The 23,479-nt window shown below is 37.6% G+C and overlaps 1 protein-coding gene and 1 long non-coding RNA gene across 2 annotated transcripts in view; one reads left to right on the top strand and one right to left on the bottom strand.

Annotated features, from left to right (window-relative positions):
- Positions 1-958: 958 nt before the first annotated feature.
- Positions 959-23,479, bottom strand: part of LOC133630761 (uncharacterized) — a 72,114-nt gene continuing 49,593 nt past the window's right edge. The window contains exon 3 of the long non-coding RNA XR_009821340.1: positions 959-1,230. This is a non-coding gene — a long non-coding RNA (uncharacterized LOC133630761). The remainder of the gene's footprint in view (positions 1,231-23,479) is intronic.
- wnt9a (wingless-type MMTV integration site family, member 9A) overlaps positions 19,000-23,479 on the top strand; it is a 58,898-nt gene continuing 54,418 nt past the window's right edge. The window contains exon 1 of the mRNA XM_062022479.1: positions 19,000-19,130. Within this exon, the coding sequence (XP_061878463.1) occupies positions 19,039-19,130 (92 nt within the window). The 5' untranslated portion in view covers positions 19,000-19,038. The remainder of the gene's footprint in view (positions 19,131-23,479) is intronic.

Genomic DNA, 23,479 nt, shown 5'->3' with positions numbered 1-23,479 from the left:
TTGCGAAGTATGCGCATGGACTTCCATCCATCCATCCATTTTCTGACACTTGTCCTTTTTGGAAGAACGAAAGCTACTTTAAAATTGCAGCAACTTTTGTGTGGCGTCTTTGTGCTGAAGAACGCTGATCAGTGAAACTATCTTGCAGTGTTTTTACTCAGCTAGAGTCTTTAAACTAAATTGCGTTTTATTATTTTTTTCAAACTTCATTTTGATACGCGATAGTTATGAGAAGTGGACGGATTCTTGTAAACGTATTTACGGTGGAATATGAAGCCGGACTCGAAGCAACGACCTCAGGTGCTTACTACTCTGACTTTGTTGGGTAAAGGTAAAAAAAACGGAGTAAGTACAGGAGTGTAACGAAGGTAAATTACATCAAATACTAACCGTAATGTTTAGCCTCAACCTGAGTGAACAGGGTGCTAATGCTAACAAGCTAACGCTAAAGCGAATGTGTTTATGTTGCCGGCGTGAGATAAATACTGACATTTATTCTTTATATATTGTTTTTTACAGCTGAAATGGACCAAAAATAATCACCTGACCCTCATGAATTCATCATTTACTGAGAGGACGTCTTTCTGACAGTTGAACATTGCGAACAAAAGCCTGATTTTTTACAAACAATTCAATACACTTTATTTTTAAAATTACATCGTTTTGTATATGATTGCTTTGTATTTCATTAACTAACTTTTTTGTAAAATAATTTTGACCTAATGTCTGTTTATTTACATGCTATCAGTGTAGAAATATACTAAGCCACTCCTCCATACATCATCAGCATGATTTGAATAAACTACCTGCACCTATAGTTCCAGGAACGAGAGCTTCTATTGTGTTCCTACCTCCTCAGCTGAGACTCACGGGTACAAGCGGACAAAATGAATTTTCTCCGTCGGGTAGTGGGCCTCTCCCTTAGAGATAGGGTGAGAAGCTCTGTCATTCGGGGGAAGCTCAGAGTAAAGCCGCTGCTCCTCCACATCGAGAGGAGCCAGGTGAGGTGGTTCAGGCATCTGATCCGAATGTCCCTGGCTCTCTGGGAAGGTGTTTGAGGCACGTCCGACCGGTAGGAGTTCACAGGGAAGACCCAGGACACAATGGGGAGACTATGTCTCCTGGCTGGCCTGGTAACTCCTCAGGATCCCCTGGGAAGAGCTGGATGAAGTGGCTGTGGAGAGGGAAGTCTGGGCTTCTCTGCTTAGGCTGCTGCCCCCGTGACCCGACCTTGGATAAGCGGAAGAAGATGGATGGATAGATGGATTGTGTTTCTGTTAATGATATGCATTATCTCAAATAACAAAAATATCATAAGTATCAATATTTTGATTTGAGAAACCATATTGGAGCATAAGGATTCAGTATCAGCTTTATCGATATTTCAGTATCGATCCGCCCATCACTACCCTTCACTATTATTCCTATGTTGTCTCTTGCTGAGAACCAGCTTCCTATGAAGTCAGGGGTGTCCAGATATTTTGACTGGGGGGCCACATTGGGCTAAAACAATTTGGCCAGGCTGTAAAAGCCTGGCTGCAAAAGCCTGGCCAAATATATATATATATATATATATATATATATATATATATATATATATATATATATATATATATATATATATATATATATATATATATATATATATATATATATATATATATATATATATATATATATATATATATATATATCAGTGTTTCCCACACATTCATTTATTTGTGGCGGCCCGCCACGAAATAATTACGTCCGCCACAAATTTAAAAAAAAAAAAAAAAAAAAAAAAAAAAAAAAAATCCTGTCCAGGTTGTCAGGCAAATCATATAGTTGATGTAGATGCCCATATAGGCTGTTCAGATTTACTTTACAAAAGAGAAATGTAGGATACTTCTCTTGTTGCCTTGGGCCCTATTCGGACTTCATCAGTGAATTCTCAGAGTTTGTTGCTGATCTAGTGACGCATGCCGACAATATAATCATAATGGGGGACTTTAATATCCATATGAATACCCCATCGGACCCTCCATGCGTGGCGCTCCAGACTATAATTGATAGCTGTGGTCTTACACAAATAATAAATGAACCCACGCATCGCAACGGTAATACGATAGATCTGGTGCTTGTCAGGGGTGTCACCACCTCTAAAGTTACGATACTCCCATACACTAAAGTAATGTCCGATCATTACCTTATAAAATTCGAAGTTCTGACTCATTGTCAACAAACTAATAATAATAATAATAACTACTATAGCAGCCGCAACATTAATGCTGCCACAACGACGACTCTTACTGACCTACTGCCTTCGGTAATGGCACCATTCCCAATTTATGTGGGCTTTATTGATAACCTCACTAACAACTTTAATGACGCCCTGCGCGACACCATTGATAGTGTAGCACCGCTAAAGCTAAAAAGGGCCCTAAAAGGCGCACCCCATGGTTTACAGAAGAAACTAAAGCCCAGAAATTATCATGTAGAAAGCTGGAACGCAAATGGCGTGCGACTAAACTTGAGGTTTTCCATCAAGCATGGTGTGATAGTTTAATAACTTATAAACGCATGCTTACCTCAGCTAAAGCTAAATATTACTCAAATCTCATCCACCTCAACAAAAATTATCCTAAATTTTTGTTTAGTACAGTAGCATCGCTAACCCAACAAGGGACTCCTCCCAGTAGCTCCACCCACTCAGCAGATGACTTTATGAATTTCTTTAATAAGAAAATTTAAGTCATTAGAAAGGAGATTAAAGACAATGCATCTCAGCTACAACTGGGTTCTATTAACACAAATACGACTGTATATACGACGGATACCGCCCTCCAAAATAGTTTCTCTCTCTTTGATGAAATAACATTGGAGGAATTGTCAAAATGTGTAAATGGGACAAAACAAACAACATGTTTACTTGACCCAATTCCTGGGAAACTTATCAAGGAGCTTTTTGTATTATTAGGTCCATCAGTGTTAAATATTATAAACTTATCACTTTCCTCTGGCACTGTTCCCCTAGCATTAAAAAAAGCGGTTATTCATCCTCTACTCAAAAGACCTAACCTCGATCCTGATCTCCTGGTAAACTACCGGCCGGTGTCCCACCTTCCGTTTATCTCGAAAATCCTCGAAAAAATTGTAGCACAGCAGCTAAATGAACACTTAGCGTCTAACAATCGAGAAATGTAGGATACTTCTCTTGTTGCCTTGGGCCCTATTCGGACTTCATCAGTGAATTCTCAGAGTTTGTTGCTAGCTAAATGAACACTTAGCGTCTAACAATCTCTGTGAACCTTTTCAGTCCGGTTTCAGGGCAAATCACTCTACGGAGACAGCCCTCGCAAAAATGACTAATGATCTATTGCTAACGATGGATTCTGATGCTTCATCTATGTTGCTGCTTCTTGATCTTAGCGCCGCTTTCGATACTGTTGATCATAATATTTTATTAGAGCGTATCAAAACGCGTATTGGGATGACAGACTTAGCCTTGTCTTGGTTTAACTCTTATCTTACTGACAGGATGCAGTGCGTCTCCCATAACAATGTGACCTCGGACTATGTTAAGGTAACGTGCGGAGTTCCCCAGGGTTCGGTTCTTGGCCCTGCACTCTTTAGTATTTACATGCTGCCGCTAGGTGACATCATACGCAAATACGGTGTTAGCTTTCACTGTTATGCTGATGACACCCAACTCTACATGCCCCTAAAGCTGACCAACACGCCGGATTGTAGTCAGCTGGAGGCGTGTCTTAATGAAATTAAACAATGGATGTCCGCTAACTTTTTGCAACTCAACGCTAAGAAAACGGAAATGCTGATTATCGGTCCTGCTCAACACCGACATCTATTTAATAATACCACCTTAACATTTGACAACCAAACAATTAAACAAGGCGACTCGGTAAAGAATCTGGGTATTATCTTCGACCCAACTCTCTCGTTTGAGTCACACATTAAGGGTGTTATTAAAACGGCCTTCTTTCATCTCCGTAATATCGCTAAAATTCGTTCCATTTTGTCCACAAGCGATGCTGAGATCATTATCCATGCGTTCGTTACATCTCGTCTCGATTACTGTAACGTTTTGTTTTCGGGCCTCCCTATGTCTAGCATTAAAAGATTACAGATGGTACAAAATGCGGCTGCTAGACTTTTGACAAAAACAAGAAAGTTTGATCATATTACGCCTAAACTGGCTCACTTGCACTGGCTTCCTGTGCACCTAAGATGCGACTTTAAGGTTTTACTACTTACGTATAAAATACTACACGGTCAAGCTCCTGCCTATCTTGCCGATTGTATTGTACCATATGTCCCGGCAAGAAATCTGCGTTCAAAGAACTCCGGCTTATTAGTGATTCCCAGAGCCCAAAAAAAGTCTGCGGGCTATAGAGCGTTTTCTATTCGGGCTCCAATACTATGGAATGCCCTCCCGGTAAAAGTTAGAGATGCTACCTCAGTAGAAGCATTTAAGTCTCATCTTAAAACTCATTTGTATACTCTAGCCTTTAAATAGACTCCCTTTTTAGACCAGTTGATCTGCCGTTTCTTTTCTTTTCTTTTCTACTCTGCTCCCAACCCGGGGTGGACCGCTAGCCTGTCCATCAGATGGGGACATCTCTACGCTGCTGACCCGTCTCCGCTCGGGATGGTTCCTGCTGGCCCCACCATGGACTGGACTTTCGCTGATGTGTTGGACTTTCACAATATTATGTCAGACCCACTCGAAATCCATTGCTTTCGGTCTCCCCTAGAGGGGGGGGTTACCCACATATGCGGTCCTCTCCAAGGTTTCTCATAGTCATTCACATTGACGTCCCACTGGGGTGAGTTTTCCTTGCCCGTATGTGGGCTCTGTACCGAGGATGTCGTTGTGGCTTGTACAGCCCTTTGAGACACTTGTGATTTAGGGCTATATAAATAAACATTGATTGATTGATTGATTGATTTGTATTTGACCACTACTGTTTTCTGTTTATTTGTTACTGACTGTGGCAGGACACCTCTGCCTCTGTTTCACTTTATGTTGCTGGTAAATAATATGGTTGTAGTAGTAGGCTAAAGTTGAATTATTTAGTATGCACTAATTAAAGGGGCAGAGCTTTGAGACATTTTAGCTTTTATATTTTATAAGATATATTTTTTGTAAGAACCACAATTAATAAATATATTTCAGTGAATAACTTATTGTTCAAATCTGTATATAAATATGTACATAAAGTGTTGTAATTATATTGTAAAATGGATGGATGGATGGATGGATGGACGTTTAAAACAAAACTGTTATTATTAATTAGCAAGTATACATTTTTTGAGCCTTTTTAGAGAAAATCATATAATTGTAGTAAATTATGCAAATTACTCGATGATGTCATGGTGACCACGCACATAACCACGCCCCCACCGCCACAGGTATCTTGGCAGTTTATGGGAAACACTGTATATATATATAATCCCCTGAAGAGAAACCTGCGAAACAGGCTTGTAGGGATTAAATAGCAAAGGGTGGCTATTTTGAAGAAACTAGAATATAAAACATGTTTTCAGTGATTTCACCTTTTTTTGTTAAGTACATAAGTCCACATGTGTTCATTCATAGTTTTGATGCCTTCAGTGACAATCCACAATGTAAATAGTCATGAAAATAAAGAAAACGCTTTGAATGAGAAGGTGTGTCCAAACTTTTGGCCTGTATATATATATATATATATATATATATATATATATATATATATATATATATATATATATATATATATATATATATATATATATATATATATATATATATATATTATTTATTTATATATACACTACCGTTCAAAAGTTTGGGGTCACATTGAAATGTCCTTATTTTTGAAGGAAAAGCACTGTACTTTTCAATGAAGATAACTTTAAACTAGTCTTAACTTTAAAGAAATACACTTTATACATTGCTAATGTGGTAAATGACTATTCTAGCTGCAAATGTCTGGTTTTTGGTGCAATATCTACATAGGTGTATAGAGGCCCATTTCCAGCAACTATCACTCCAGTGTTCTAATGGTACAATGTGTTTGCTCATTGGCTCAGAAGGCTAATTGATGATTAGAAAACCCTTGTGCAATCATCTTCACACATCTGAAAACAGTTTAGCTCGTTACAGAAGCTACAAAACTGACCTTCCTTTGAGCAGATTGAGTTTCTGGAGCATCACATTTGTGGGGTCAATTAAACGCTCAAAATGGCCAGAAAAAGAGAACTTTCATCTGAAACTCGACAGTCTATTCTTGTTCTAAGAAATGAAGGCTATTCCACAAAATTGTTTGGGTGACCCCAAACTTTTGAACGGTAGTGTGTATATATATATATATATATATATATATATATATATATATATATATATATATATATATATATATATATATATATAGATACAGTATATATATATCAGTAATGATGAACGGTACATGAATGCACAGTAACTATATATATATATATATATATATATAGATACAGTATATATATATCAGTAATGATGAACGGTACATGAATGCACAGTAACTATATATATATATATATATATATATATATATATATATATATATATATATATATATATATATATACCGTTCATCATTTACGTAAATGATGAATGGTACATGAATGCACAGTAACTATATATATATATATATATATATATATATATATATATATATATATATATATATATATATATATATATATAGTTACTGTGCATATATATATATATATATATATATATATATATAGTCACTGTGCATATATATATATATATATATATTTTATATATATATATATATATATATATATATATATATATATATATATATATATATATATATATATATATATATATATATATATATATATATATATATATATATATATATATATATATATATATATATATATAGTTACTGTGCATTCATGTACCGTTCATCATTTACGTAATGCAGTGTAAAAACAACAATCTTAAATTTTACGGGAAAAAAATGAAAGCTCAGTTGCCACAATTTTACCGTTTTTCAAATTACAATCATTCGGTGTAAAAATCACGGTACATTTTACGGTGAAATTTTGATGTCAAAATTCTGTTTTTAATTGTAAAATCAGCTGTTTTTTTGTTTTTTTTACACGGTAGTAATTTTAGAAATATGCTGCAAAATGTTAGTCTCTACCATTTTCAACTGAACTCGCAGGCTGGTTCGGTGTCATTCCCGGGCCGGGATTGGGCCCGTTGAATAGCCCTCCTCTACTGCAACTTGTTCCATAAACGTAGATTTATGAGGGGGTGACAAGTATTGCAGTCAAGACCACATGAACCAAAACCAAGGCAATTTGAGAGGGAGTCAAGGACAAGGCAGATCCGGTTAAACATCCCATAATATTATGTTTATTTTCAACAAAGTTAGTAGGTCTCAATAGTGTGTTGGAATTGTGTAGTCCAGAATCTAGCTTTGAAGTACTAACATTGTGGGAACACGTTGTTTTGTGTGTCTGTAGCTTAAGCGCTAATGTGCGATTATTGCCCACCCTTGTCTCTAACAGTGTGTCTCCAAGAAGCGCTATGGTGTACTTGATCCGTACTTGATCCACTTTTTACCTCTACCTGCTAACTCTGAACTCATACAGTCATGCAGTTGTCAAAGTCAATCACACAGGAGACGTAAATGAAACAAAATGGGGGTCCGTAAGTGTGTGCAGATTTGAAAGCTACAGAGGTACAATTTGTCACTCATCTGTGGTTGTGTTTTGTAATTTGGACAAAATGTGCATGACATACAGTGAATGTGTTTTTATGCAATTGACTTTTACATAACACATGTTATTCCAACAAATAACAGGAGTTAGAACAGAGGTGTCAAAGTCGTTTTCACTGAGGGCCACATCGCAGTTACCGTAATTTCCGGACTATAAGCCGCTACTTTTTCCCCTCATTCTGGTCCCTGCGGCTTATACAACGGTGCGGCTTATATACGGCCTGTTCTTCTCCGACACCGACGAAGAGGATTTCGGTGGTTTTAGTACGCAGGAGGAAGACGATGACACAATGATTAAAGACTGACTTTTCATATACCGGTAGGTTGGTTATTTTGATAACGTACATGCGAGCACTTTGTATTACTTTGCACCGTTGTATTATTTGTACTCTGCACGAATGCTGTTCGCCATGTCAAAGATGTGAAAGTTTGATTGAATGATTGAAAGATTTATTGTTAATAAATGGGACGCTTTGCGTTCCCAAACAGTCATCTCTGTCCCGACAATCCCCTCCGTGGTAGCAGGAACCCCTATATACTACGGTAATTACACATCAAAACCCTGCGGCTTATAGTCGGGTGCGGCTTATATATGGAGCAATCTGTATTTTCCCCTAAATTTAGCTGGTGCGGCTTATAGTCAGGTGCGGCTTATAGTCCGGAAATTACGGTATGTTTGGCCCCAGAGGGCCGCTTCTAACAGTGAACACTATTATTACACAATTTGTTTATGCATTTTATTAGTATATTAAAACTAAAATGAAAAAAAATATATGGTAAGTTGCAATAATTTCACCTCAAAATTTAGTGTATATTACTGTAAATGGAAAAAGAGCACTGCTGTTTTTATGGTAAATAAATAAATAATAAATGGGTTATACTTGTATAGCGCTTTTCTACCTTCAAGGTACTCAAAGCGCTTTGACAGTATTTCCACATTCATCCATTCACACACACATTCACACACTGATGGCGGGAGCTGCCATGCAAGGCGCTAACCAGCAGCCATCAGGAGCAAGGGTGAAGTGTCTTGCCCAAGGACACAACGGACGTGACTAGGATGGTAGAAGGTGGGGATTGAACCCCAGTAACCAGCAACCCTCGTGAAAAAAAATAATTTTACTGTAAAATTTACATTAGTTTCTTTTACTGTAAATCAAAAAAATGTTACAGTAAAATTTTGACACCTGAGCTGCCAGTTTGTTTTTGTTTATCTGCAAATCAACAACTGTATATTTTTCGGTGTAATACTGTAAATGCCAAAACGGCACCACAGTTTATTACAGTAAAAAAAGTACCGTATTTTTCGGAGTATAAGTCGCTCCGGAGTTTAAGTCGCACAGGCCGAAAATGCATAATAAAGAAGGAAAAAAACATATAGAAGTCGCACTGGAGTATACTGTAAGTCGCATTTTTTGGGGAAATGTATTTGATAAAACCCAACACCAAGAATAGACATTTGAAAGGCAATTTAAAATAAATAAAGAATAGTGAACAACAGGCTGAATAAGTGTATGTTATATGACGCATAAATAACCAACTGAGAACGTGCTTGGTATGTTAACGTAACATATTATGGTAAGAGTCATTCAAATAACTATAAGATATACAACATGCTATACGTTTACCAAACAATCTGTCACTCCTAATCGCTAAATCCGATGAAATCTTATACGTCTAGTCTCTTGCGTGAATGAGCTAAATAATATTATTTGATATTTTACGGTAATGTGTTAATAATTTCACACATAAGTCGCTCCTGAGTATAAGTCGCACCCCCGGCCAAACTATGAAAAAAACTGTGACTTATAGTCCGAAAAATATGGTACTGTTTTTTTAAAGAAAAATGCTGTAAAAACCACAATGAATTTCACAATTTTACCATGAAATCTATTGCTACTTTTACATTGCACAATTTGATGGATAACTTGCTTTGAAATCATTATTGTTAGTATTTATTTTTTATTTAAAAAAATGGTTTGAATGTTTGATGATATATTTTTGCATAATTAGACAATATTTAAGTTAACATAATTTGTGATTACATAGAGTACATATATATTTTTTCTCCCAAAATAGAAAGAAAGAATACATTTAGTAAGAAACTTACAGTACTTAATTGATACATATTATTTCCAGGCTTTTGAAGGCCAAATAAAATTAAGCGGCGGGCCACATCTGGCCCTCGGGCCTTGAGTTTGACACCCGTGAGTTAGAAACATTCTGGTCACAGAAGGTGACCGGAATGCCATTTGTGCCATTTGTTTACAACTGAAGTGAATGCTAACCTGGGTGATTCCGACTATTTTGGACTGGTAGTAGTCGATCCACAGCGACCTTCATCAATACCGCAATGCTAACGAAGAGAAATCACCCTTCAACGACTGTCGTTGGCTTTGACAGTAGGATTGTTTGGTTGAATCAAAACAGTTGTTTTTCTCACTACGATAGGGCGAAACCATCCTTGCCCAGGCACACCCTCCTGGTTTTGGAGTATAAATATTTGGGGTTTTGGCACCAGCCGCTAGACTAGATCTGACCAATCTAAGTCTAAAACTAGATCTGACCAATCTAAGTATAAGACTAGATCTGACCAATCTAAGTCTAAAACTAGATCTGACCAATCTAAGTCTAAGACTAGATCTGACCAATCTAAATCTATGAGCATGAACTGATGAAGCCTACTCGGATTAGAGGCGAAACGTCTTCTAAGACAAACCAAACAGTCCAGTGGCCATCGATTGAACGCCCTGAGATGACAATGACCTGGATGAATGAGAACATTCATAGACACTGGTGAAGAGGAAATGTTCATTTTTAAAAATATTGGCATTAATGTTCATTAATTTCTGCTTTAGGAGTTCTATTTTACGACAGTCTGAGCTCGTAAATGCGTCATGACTATACTACTATAGTACTGATAATAAAGTCAAGATGTTGGTAGACAACTGCAATTCCTGGGAGTCTTCCGCTGAATTGGGAAGAGTCTGAGAATGTGGCTGAGAAGCAAGTGTTTCCCAGAATGCTTTGGTCGTTTAATGATCATTTAACGATCTTTCCTCCGCAGAACGGTGGGAGCATTCACATCCGAGACGGTACCATGTGTGTAAGAAGGGCAAAGTGTCTCCTTCTTGGGGTCATTTACAAAACTTGAAGGTTCAAAAAAGCGACCTTTTAAGAGGCTCTTCTCTCAAAAGTTTTTTTTTTTTTAAAGGAAAAGCTAAATCATGTCAGCATTGGGAATTCAAGCTACATCCATGCCAACCTCCGTTTGACAAATGTTCACTGCAACACTGTCATGGAAACAGGAGTTCAGAACCCTTACAGAAGGTAACCTGCTGCCCAACACAGCAGAAAAAGGACAAGGCGAGTCGGTAGGTTGCCTTATACATATTATTAGGCAAGTGAATCACTAATTTGCATATACTGCCCAACTGTTTGGCCCGTCATTGTCATAAACTACAAACTGACAATTGGACTCCTGAAGCCCTAATCGTGGCAGGAGAGCGCAGCCCAGGCGTGTCTGGAGCGCTTCCAAGTTTGCATACAACCTGCCTGTGTTTCCGCGCCAGAACTCAAGGTGTGGTCGCACACAAAAGATGTCAGGTGCAGGTTACTGAAAGGTGTTTACGCAGGAGGACATGAGGGGGTTGAATAAAGCTGGTGAATTAATGTACAAAACCCAAAACCAGTGAAGTTGGCACATTGTGTAAATCATAAATAAAAACAGAATACAAAGATTTGCAAATCCTGTTCAACTTATATTCAATTGAATAGACTGCAAAGACAAGATATTTAATGTTCAAACCGAGAAACAAAATTTAGTTTTTGCGAATAATCATTAACTTAGAATTTAATGGCAGCAACACATTGCAAAAAAGTTGGCACAGGGGCATTTTTACGACTGTGTTACATGGCCTTTCCTTTTAACAACACTCAGTAAACGTTTGGGAACTGAGGAGACCAATTTTTAAGGTTCTCAGGTGGAATTATTTCCCATTTTTGCCTGATGTACAGCTTAAGTTGTTCAACAGTCTGGGGTCTCCGTTGTGGTATTTTAGGCTTCATAATGCGCCACACATTTTCAATGGGAGACAGGTCTGGACTACAGGCAGGCCAGTCTAGTACCCGCACTCTTTTACTATGAAGCCAAGCTGTTGCAACACGTGGCTTGGCATTGTCTTGCTGAAATAAGCAGGGGCGTCCATGATAACATTGCTTGGATGGCAACATATGTTGCTCCAAAACCTGTATGTACCTTTCAGCATCAATGGCGCCTTCACAGATGTGTAAGTTACCCATGCCTTGGGCACTAATACACCCCCATACCATCACAGACGCTGGCTTTTCTACTTTGCGCCTATAACAGTTCCGGATGGTTCTTTTCCTCTTTGGTCCGGAGGACACAACGTCCACAGGTTCCAAAAACAATTTGAAATGATTGTGTTGTACCCAATCATGGCACCCACCTGTTCCCTATTAGCCTGTTCACCTGTGTGATGTTCCAAAAGAGTGTTTGATGAGCATTCCTCAACTTTCTCAGTCTTTTTTGCCACTTGTGCCAGCTTTTTTGAAAAATGTTGCAGGCATCAAATTCCAAATGAGCGAATATTTGCAAAAAATAAAGTTTTTCAGTTCGAACGTTAAGTACTTTGCAGTCTATTCAATTGAATATAGGTTGAAAAGGTTTTGCAAATCATTGTATTTTGTTTGTATTTACGATTTACACAAAGTGCCAACTTTACTGGTTTTGGGTTTTGTACATCATTAGTTAGTTCTAATTAGTTCCTCATAGTCTGTTTATTATGAAGGTAAATGAATAAAAAAGTAAATATGTGTTGCATTATTCATACCTCAGAAGTTGCACGCATCATTCCGTTAATCCCCAAAATCGTATGTATTGAAAAGCAGTGGCAGAGGCTAAATATTTTTCATGAGCGAGCCTGCCAAAGTGTTCAGGTTACTCGCCAAGGATGATTGATAGCTGGCCAGTGGGTCTCAATGGCTCTCAGTGTGTGACAGCTTTGCAAAGTGATTACCAGCTTTTTGCTCTCTTGTGAAATTGGCCTACAGTCGTATTTGCTGACAACATTTTAGCTCGTCTTTCCTCGCCGGGAACTGAATGTGAACCCGCCTCGTTCTCGCTTGCTCACAGCGGCAGGAGTGGACTGATATTTAACCTTCGCCGCCAATCTTTAACCAACATCAACAACAACAAAAAATCCACTTCAACTCTCTGCAGCCTGTGATGTCTTTGGGAATGGCGACAAGGAGTTACAGGTGTTTGACATACAACTAGAGCGCAGCGAAGTGCAAAAAAAAGTCAGGCCCACGATGGTTCGAGTGGAGGTCCTGTCTGTGATACTGTAGTATAACAAATAGTTGAGGTGTACCTAATGAGACCAATGACTCCCACATATATGAACTTTTGTTTTGGTTTAACACACAAATTTAGTCTAATAATTTAATTGTACATTACATTAATTGGGCCTCACTAAGAAAGCGTTTGTAACATGGCAGCAACATATTTATATATAGTTCAACAGTATATGTACTTCACTGTGCAACCTACTAATAAAAGTCTCAATCAATCAAACAATTCCCATAAACTGCCAAGATACCTGTGGCGGTGGGGGCGTGGCTATGGGCGTGGTCACCATGACATCATCGATCAATTTGCATAATTTACTACAATGATTTGATGTTCTCTAAAAAGGCTCAAAAAATGTATACTTACTAATTAATAATAACAGTTTTGTTTTAAACATCCATCCATCCATCCGTCCATCCATTTTACAATATAATTACAACACTTTATGTACTTATCTATATACAGATTTGAACAATAAGTTATTCACTGAAATATATTTATTAATTGTGGTTCTTACAAAAAATATATCTTATAAAATATAAAAGCTAAAATGTCTCAAAGTTCTGCCCCTTTAATTAGTGCATACTAAATAATTTAACTTTAGCCTATTATTACAACCATATTATTTACCAGCAACATAAAGTGAAACAGAGGCAGAGGTGTCCTGCCACAGTCAGTAACAAATAAACAGAAAACAGTAGTGGTGGTAGATAGGCACAGAGCTTCATCAAACATCTGATCCACTGAACAAAGAGCTCCAAAAATCTTGAACTTTAGACTGCCATCAGTTTTACTCCCTACACTTAACCATGTGTTTCCTACTGCCTGCAGACTTTGCACCCTTTGTTATATACACATGTTGTGTTTCTAATATAAATACATTTAATAAAGTCAAATACAAATAATGCAACAAGAGAAGTATCCTACACTTCTCTTTTGTAAAGTAAACCTGAACAGCCGATATGGGCATCTACATCAACTATATGATTTGCCTGGGAAGCTGGAGAGGACAAAAAAAAAATTAAAAAATTAAAAAAAATAATTAATTAATTGGTTTTTTTTTAAATTTGTGGCGGACGTAATTCTTTTTCGTGGCGGGCCGCCACAAATAAATGAATGTGTGGGAAACACTGGTTCAAACAAGAGTAATTATTATTTTCATCAAATTCCCACACATATACACCAGGGCTTTGAATCTTTAGGCATCATACGATTCGATTTGATTCGATTTTTGGGGGTAACAATCTGATTCGGAATCGATTCTCGATTCAAAGTAATTCTCGATTCAAAATCAATTATTTTTAATAACATTTTGTGCCAGTTCTATGATTAACTACATTCCTCCATAAAATAGATAAACAGCGTTGATGAATTTCTAAATTAGGCAAGGCAAGGCAAGGCAACTTTACTTGTATAGTGCTTTTCATACACAAAGCAGACTCAAAGTGCTTCACAGACAACAAAGTGAAATGAAAGAAAATAAAAGCAAAATTAAAATGCAGACAATAAAAATAAAAACAGTGCGGACGTTAAAAGTTAAAAGATTAAAAGATTTAGCTGAAAGCTAAGGTGAACATAAAAGTTTTCAGTCTAGTTTTAAAAGTAGTCAGAGTTGGGGAAAGTCTGACATCTTCAGGAAGTTTATTCCAGCTATTTGTTGCATAGTGACTAAATGATGCGCTCCCTTGATTTGAGTTTACTCTGGGAACCGCTAACAGATTGGTCTCAGAAGATCTTAGTGATCTAGAGGGCTTATATAGTGGGAGCATATCAGTGATATACTTGGGCCCTAGACCATGTAGTGATTTATATGTGAGCAGGAGGATTTTGAAATAAATTCTCTGATGTACAGGGAGCAAATGTAAGGATTTAAGAATTGGTGTAATGTGCTCAAATTTTTTGGTCTTTGTTAGAACTCTAGCAGTTCTGAACAAGCTGTAGCTGCCTGACAGTTTTTTGGGAAGACCAGCAAGAAAACAATTACAATTGTCTAGCCTACTGGTAATAAAGGCATGTACAAGTTTTTCTAAGTCTTGAGCTGACATGAGCCCTTTAAGTCTTGTTACATTTTTGAGGTGATAGTTTACTTAAAAGAAAACTGGTTTTGTTTAATAAAATTCGACTCAAAACATTTAATAAAGTCCAATACAAATACAGCAACAAAAGAAGTATCCCATACTTCTCTTTTCTAAAGAAAATCTGTACAGCAGATATGGGCATCAACATCAACAATATAAGTTACATGAGTGGCTAGATGAGACAGATCAATAAAAATAAAAAAACCTTTTAAAATCAATTAAGAATCGAAAAATGATGACAAAAATTTGAAAATTGTCTTTTTTTTCGACACCCCTAATTTACACGTATATATCAGAATCAGAATAATATTTATTGGCCAAGTATATAATGTACAAAAAAAATTGACTTGGTACAGTGCTCATTTTAAAAAGGCACAGAGATGATGCAACAAGCCTACACTTCAGAGGCGCTATTTATTCAGACAGCTACAAAAGTAAAACACAACGAAAAACAATTTGCAATAACTAATACATGCTGTTCACATAGGTTTGCACCATGCATTGACAGACAAAACCAAACAGCAACACATTTCAACACCCACATACACCACGGTGGCCTCCACTGTGCTCCAGGCCATTGCCTGCTATGGTCGGGGGGCAGCACCGCCAGAGGCAGGAACAGACACAACAAAGCAATCAAGACAGCTGACCACCAGCTCTCAGCCAATGTCTAGTCCGCGCGGATGAGCGAGAATCCATCCAAGGAGACCGACGTGTCCTACACATGCTCACTCAGCCAGAGCTCCGCAAAGCTTCTCCGTTCCGACGGCCAACACTTACAGTATAGCTCCGCAGCCCTATCTACTCCTCCACATCTACTCCAGTCTCTCCACACGAACTCCGGTGTGGCCGAGAGCCAGCAGCCAGTCTCTGGCGTAAGCATGGCCATGGCGCCCCCCCCAAGGCAAATCCAAAAGTTCCTGAAAAAGCACCAAATGGTAGCGCTGAAGATACAAAAGTGCCACCCCTTCTTGCGTAACCCCGAAGGGCGGATCCAAAAGGCAAAAAACACACGAAAACGAGGGAAACATCACAAACATAAAGGGGAAAACACAATATATATATTGTGTTTTATATATATATATATATATATATATATATATATATATATATATATATATATATATATATATATATATATATATATATATATATATATATATATATATATATATATATATATATATATATATATATATATCCAAAAACTAACAGAAACAAGAGGGAAACATCACAAACATGAAGTGGAAAGCACAATATATATATATATATATATATATATATATATATATATATATATATATATATATATATATATATATATATATATATATATATATATATATATATATATATATATATATATATATATATATATATATATATATATATATATATATATATTTATTCAAATATTTTATATATTTATACATACTGTATACCGGTATACATATATATATATAATACATATATAATATATATACATATATATATATATATATATATATATATATATATATATATATATATATATATATATATATATATATATATATATATATATATATATATATATATATATATATATATATATATATAAAACTTTTTGGTGGCGAGTTGCTTTCACAGAGCACACCAACAAGTTCACTATGTCCTTCAAAAACAACAACTACTGTTAATTATGGCAAACTTCATGACAGCCAATAACTAATTTGGGACAAATGATGATCCAGAACCTTATATTTTTGATCCATAATATAAAGAGGTTGAGCTACAATTTTTAGAAGCTGAGTGGGAAGCAGATCCAGCTCTAGTAAAACACTAAGCATCATGTATCAGTACTGCTAAGTGCTGGAAAAAAAATACAAACTATGCTAAGATAATAAAACAATCACTTGCTGCACAATGTCTAGATGATGAATTATCACAATTGTCACTCCTCAGGTTGAAAATGCTGGGAGCAATGGAGCATCTTGTCACGTCTTCCTAGCAATGTCTTCGGGTCTAAATTGAATTTCAAAGTTGACCACTACAAGTGAGAAGCTTGATTTATGATCTAGAATTAACTTTGACCAATTTAGAGGCGATGCAGCAGCAGCAGCTCAGTATATCAACAGTTTCAGTAGTTATGTTACCTCTGTGATCACGGCGCCATGTTTCTAAAAGTAGTTCCTCCGTGTAAGCTCTAACAATAACAATGTCGCTAATACTTGGTTGATATGCAGGTCACGGCATAAAAATGTAGTATTCACTGTGTTTTTTTCAAAGATGTTTTTAGAGGGCTTTATAGATGGAATAGATTAATCCCATTTACTACACTGTTAGCCACCTCTTGCTTGCAATTAGGAATGCATTAAAATGAGACAGACGTGTGTTCTTGTCTCACATAGGATTTGTGAATGATAGGCAACATTTTTATAAGAGTGCACTTCCCCTTTAAATATGCACACATGTTGGAATGTTATATTTTGACTCCCTTCACACGTAATGTGTCTACAGATTTTTTACTAGTTATATAATTACGCATAAAAAATATATGCACTTAGTCAAACTATTATTAAATAAACTGTATATAATATATAACAAATAATCATATTAAATATAATTATAATACATTGAATATAATATGGCACAGGGGTTAGTATGTGTGCCTTACAATACGAAGGTCTTGGGTTCGATCCTGGGCTCGGGGTCTTTCTGTGTGGAGCTTGCATGTTCTCCCCGTGACTGCGTGGGTTCCCTCCGGGTACTCCGGCTTCCTCCCACCTCCAAAGACATGCACCTGGGGATAGGTTGATTGACAACACTAAATTGGCTCTAGTGTGTGAATGTGAGTGTGAATGTTGTCTGTCTATCTGTGTTGGCCCTGTGATGAGGTGGCGACTTGTCCAGGGTGTAACCCGCCTTCCGCCAGAATGTAGCTGGGATAGGCTCCAGCACCCCCCGCGACCCCGAAAGGGACAAGCGGTAGAAAATGGATGGATGGAGGTTTATTTGCATAATTATTTCTTTTGTTGTTTTTTTAACTTGTCCGAAAATATACGACTACCATGTTGTAATATTTAGAAAAAAATAAAAAAACAAACATGGCGTTCAATTTATATTAGGGCTGCAACAACTAATCGATTAAATCGATTAAAATCGATTATAAAAATAGTTGGCGATTAATTTAGTCATCATGCACATGCGCAGAGGCTACTTTTTATTTTTATTTTTTATTATTATTATTTTTTTGTTTTGAATAAACCTTTATTTATAAATTGCAACATTTACAAACAGCTGAGAAACAATAATCAAAATAAGTATGGTGCCAGTATGCTGGTTTCCCCCCCCAATAAATTACTGGAAAGGATAGAAATGCAGTTTGTCTCTTTTATCCGATTATTAATCGATCAATCGAAGTAATAATCGACAGATTGATCGATTATCAAATTAGTTGTTAGTTGCAGCCATAATTTATATTAGTGCTTATTTAAAAACTCCGTTTTGATGCAGTGCTGTATTAGTAGGTGACGATGTGATCTGTGGAATAACTAAAAAGTGACATAATGATCTGCGGATGTTGCTCAGATATACTGCAGCTCTCTCTCTCTCTCCCTCTCCCTCCCTCCCTCTCTCTCTCTCTCTCTCTCTCTCTCTCTCTCTCTCTCTCTCTCTCTCTCTCTCTCTCTCTCTCTCTCTCTGCAGCTGGGAGGAGCGCGCCCCGCGCCTCGTCTCCTCTTAGTATAAGAAGCGTGGAGCGTCCAAGTTGGGACTCTGCGCAGCTACTCAGGAGCAACGAAATGATCTGCCCTGGAGCCGCAGCAAAATGCTGGATGGACACCTACTCCTGGGATGGTTATCGTTCACACTCCTAGTCTATGTCATCCACTTGCCGCCACCCAGCGCAGCCTACTTCGGGTAAGTCCACCCCCCCCTATTGGATGCATGCTGCTCTTAATTGACTTAATTGGAGTTAGGTGCGTGGATTAAGTGTTGTGGCCTAACTTGTTTTTGCAGGTTTTTAGCAATACTGTTGCTTTTAGTTTTGTTTGAGTGCATGGCAGAAAGAGTTATTTTTACTCCCAGAAAAAATAGCATATGATCATATCCTGAGTGCAAAAAGGTGAGTGTACATACATGGCCCACAAGCAACAGCTGGTAACAATAAAGCCATCTGACTGACTGGACTGGACTGGTGGCCCAAACGTCTGCTGCTGCTGCTGCTGCTGCTGCTGGGCTTGCATTAAAAAAAGAGAAAGAGAGAAAACTCCCCCACCCAATTCAGCATAAACATCACACACCTCAGGCAGCAGAAACTATGATTTTCTTTTGTTTCCACCTCAAACTCTCGCGCGCACAAATGTAAAAATAACACCGGGAACACGTGCATTAATCTGGAAATTGTCAATGTTTGATCGGACGGAGGGGCAAAGGTGCGCGCCCGAGCAAGTGGAAAAGAGAAAGAGGTGTGACCCCCGTGACCTTAAATCTAACACTGAAAAAGTACATGATTGTGTACTGTTACTACATCACTCAGACTTGAAATGTGGAAAAGATACAATTATTAAAGAACGTGTGCTATTTCTCACCAGATATCACCTAAATCCCTACTTAAAGTAACACCCAAACCCTCACACGTGTCAAAAAATACAAAATACAAATGCCATTTTAACCCTGGTTGTACGTGGGCGTCATCTTGTGCTACTCAGGAACACCAGAGATTAAATTTTCTCAGAAAAATGAAATATCACAGACATTTACATGTGCAATAACAGGACATATACATACGTTATTAACTATACGTTAGGTCAGGAAAAAACACAGAGGCTATTTCATCCCGACAAGCCTGTTTCGCAGGTTTCCCTGCTCTTCAAAGGATTGTATTAAAAAAATCCCCTGAAGAGCAGGGATTTTATTATAAAATTCCCTGCAGAGTAGGGAAACCTGCGAAACAGGCTTGTAGGGATGAAATAGCCTCTGTGTTTTTTTCCTGATCTAACGTATATTCCGCTCTACCCCGGTATTGAGCACTCTATAACGGATAAACCACAGAAACCTCGACTATAAGTTATTAACAATATATTTATTAACTTAAGACTGGTCTTTAGGTAATTTAATACTTATTGGAAGCTAAACTGAGATAGTACTTGCAAACGAAGATATATAGTGCACCTCAGAAAACACCTGGCTCTCCAAGTACCACCATAATGACCAACAGTAAGATACAGGAGCTTAGTAGACCTAAGTATTTGTTAAAAACAAGACATAGGTTTTATTTAACAAGTATATTTATATTTTGGCCACTGTAGCACTACACACAGTTTGAATAGTTTACATTGTGTTAGAATGTAGGAAAATAAAACACTGTACTTTCATCAAGTGATTCTTTGGCGTACCACTAGATGGAGCTCTGCCACCATAATGACCAACATTAAAATACAGGAGCTTAGTAGGCCTAAGTATTCGTCAAAAACAAGACATAGGTTTTATTTGATAAGTATATATAATATTTTTGGCCACTGTAACCCTACACACAGTTTGAATAGTTTACATTGTGTTAGAATGTAGGAAAATAAAACACTGTACTTTTATCAAGTGATTCTTTGGCGTACCACTAGATGGAGCTCTGCCACAGTTTGAGAACAACTGATCTAGAAGATGGAGACCTCAGTAATGTATCCCCTGTAGAGCATCCAGCCAAGTGTTTGGGTCAAAACAGTTACAGGTAGTTATTTAATGTGGGGGTTTCCAAGCTGAGGTTTGGGGCTCAAAAAGGGTCACCAACTGTAAGAACAGAGTTTTCTTTGTCTTGACTGTCAATTTGGCAAATGCTGTTGCATTAACTTGTCTATAAAGTTTTTGTATCACTTATTTATAAGTAGGGTTGGGTATCGAGTATCGATTGGAACCGGGACTAACTTTCTGATTCTCCCGGAATCGTTCAAAAGTTTAAATTTCGATTCCTATTTTCGATACCCAGTCCGCCGACCGGAAAAAAATATGTCCGCCGAACCGGAAGAAGAAGCCGCTGAACACCAACGAAGAAGCGCCCACCGCCGGAAGTGTTAGCATAGCCGAGCGAGTCAGTCAAGCTCCAGCATGGATAGTGGGCGTCGGCGTTCGAAAGTGTGGCTTTACTTTACAAAAAAAAATGAAATAACCGCAAAATAACAGAGCTCCATGTCGATCAAGAAATGAGTGGAGAGAGAGCTGCAGATGTACCAGGACGTTCCACCAATACTTATGTCTGACGACCCTGCTGCATGGTGGTGGTCCGGTGGAACCAACAAAAGACTTATCCTTTGCTGTCAGATCTCGCTTTCTCCTATTTATGCGTTCAAGCTTCTTCCACACCCAGCGAACGTGTATTTTCCACAGCAGGAGACACTATCTGTCCAGAACGCTCACGCATCCTGCCTGAGAAGGCAGATATAAATGATAAATGATAAATGATAAATGGGTTATACTTGTATAGCGCTTTTCTACCTTCAAGGTACTCAAAGCGCTTTGACAGTATTTCCACATTCACCCATTCACACACACATTCACACACTGATGGCGGGAGCTGCCATGCAAGGCGTTAACCAGCAGCCATCAGGAGCAAGGGTGAAGTGCCCAAGGACACAACGGACTTGACTGGGATGGTAGAAGGTGGGGATTGAACCCCAGTAACCAGCAACCCTCCGATTACTGGCACGGCCACTCTACCAACTTCGCCACGCCGTCCCCATATACATATACATATAGATATGGTCATTTTCCTAAACAAGAACTGTCTCTGATTTTATACTGTACCTGCTGCTAATCTGGACTGGGTTTTGCAAGTTGTTTCTTATTATTTGCTTTTCTGCACCAGGTTAGCCCATCAGTGGGAGCACGGTAACATTTTTAAGTACCTGCAGCATCATACACTTGTGTGTGTAAAGGTGTTTTCATGAGGTTTCCTGCAGCATCATACACTTATGTGTAAATGTGTTTTCATGAGGTTTTCAAAAATAAAGCTCTCTTGAGGAAAGTGTACCCCTGGGAAAATGTATTCATAATTTATAATATTTATATTCAAGTTCATAGATTTGATATTTATATTCTAGTTGAAAACAGCCCTGTGAGGAATTTATAGTAAAGTTCATAAAAAGTTAATAGAATTAAAATTGATGGAGAATGTCAGACTATTTCATTCAGAAAGACTGTAGGTTAGCTAGCTCATTTAAAATATCCTAAACTTTTTTTTGACCCTGCCTCTTAAAAGAATCGTCAGGAATCGGAATCGTTCGAATTCAAACGATACCCAACCCTATTTATAAGTATACATTAATGATAAAAGTGGTTGGTATTTTTGTCAGTTTGCATCCTGGATTTCTATTTCTAGTGACTTGCTTTATTGTGCCAACTTTCAAATTGGGCTGTGCAATCATTTCTTGATTGTGAGGTAGGAAAAGCAGGAATAATAATTCATTCATTTAATTCTCGATTAATCGTGTTAAGTGCTTGTTAAGAGCTAAAGAAGGGCAACGTTATTGTTGTCAGCTATAGAATGTGAAGCTACATCTGCGTCTGGCACATTTGCATCACAACAGAAGTTCAGAATACTCAGAAATCAAGAAAAATGTCTTTAAGATTGATGCAGTGACATGCCTGTTGTTTTCTTAAGCATGACATTTCGAAATATACATCCGTTTTACGGCAATATGTGATGTTTGTTTGTGAGTTTGCATCCTGGATTGCACACAATATCATGTCTTCTGGCAGCCAACTTTGGAAATCGGCCAGCTTAATACTTTTTGGATATTATGGGGGGAAAAAGTCTGCATAATAATCAATTGATTTATGAATTAACTGTCGATTAATCGCAACTTGCAGCAAAAGCGTCATTACTTTGCGTCATTACGAGCTGTACCGAGCTCGGTTGGTAGAGTGGCCGTGCCAGCAACTTGAGGGTTCCAGGTTCGATCCCCGCTTCCGCCATCTTAGTCACTGCCGTTGGGCAAGACACTTTACCCACCCGCTCCCAGTGCCACCCACACTGGCTTAAATGTAACTTAGATATTGGGTTTCACTATGTAAAAGTGCTTTGAGTCACTAGAGAAAAGCGCTATATAAATATAATTCACTTCACACTTTACTTCACTTTCCGCAACCAGCGATTACTTTGTCAGCTGTTAAATATTAAGCTACATTTATGCTTTGGCACAACATTTGCAATGAAAAAAGTCTTCAGAGTATTCAGAAATTGAGGGAATTTGGTCAATATTGATTTATCAACATTA

Source organism: Entelurus aequoreus, linkage group LG16 (assembly GCF_033978785.1).
Source record: "Entelurus aequoreus isolate RoL-2023_Sb linkage group LG16, RoL_Eaeq_v1.1, whole genome shotgun sequence".
In the NCBI taxonomy this organism is placed as follows: Eukaryota; Metazoa; Chordata; class Actinopteri; order Syngnathiformes; family Syngnathidae; genus Entelurus; species Entelurus aequoreus.
The sequence above is the reverse complement of the archived record's forward strand: the minus strand, read 5'-3'. Positions and strand labels throughout refer to the sequence as shown.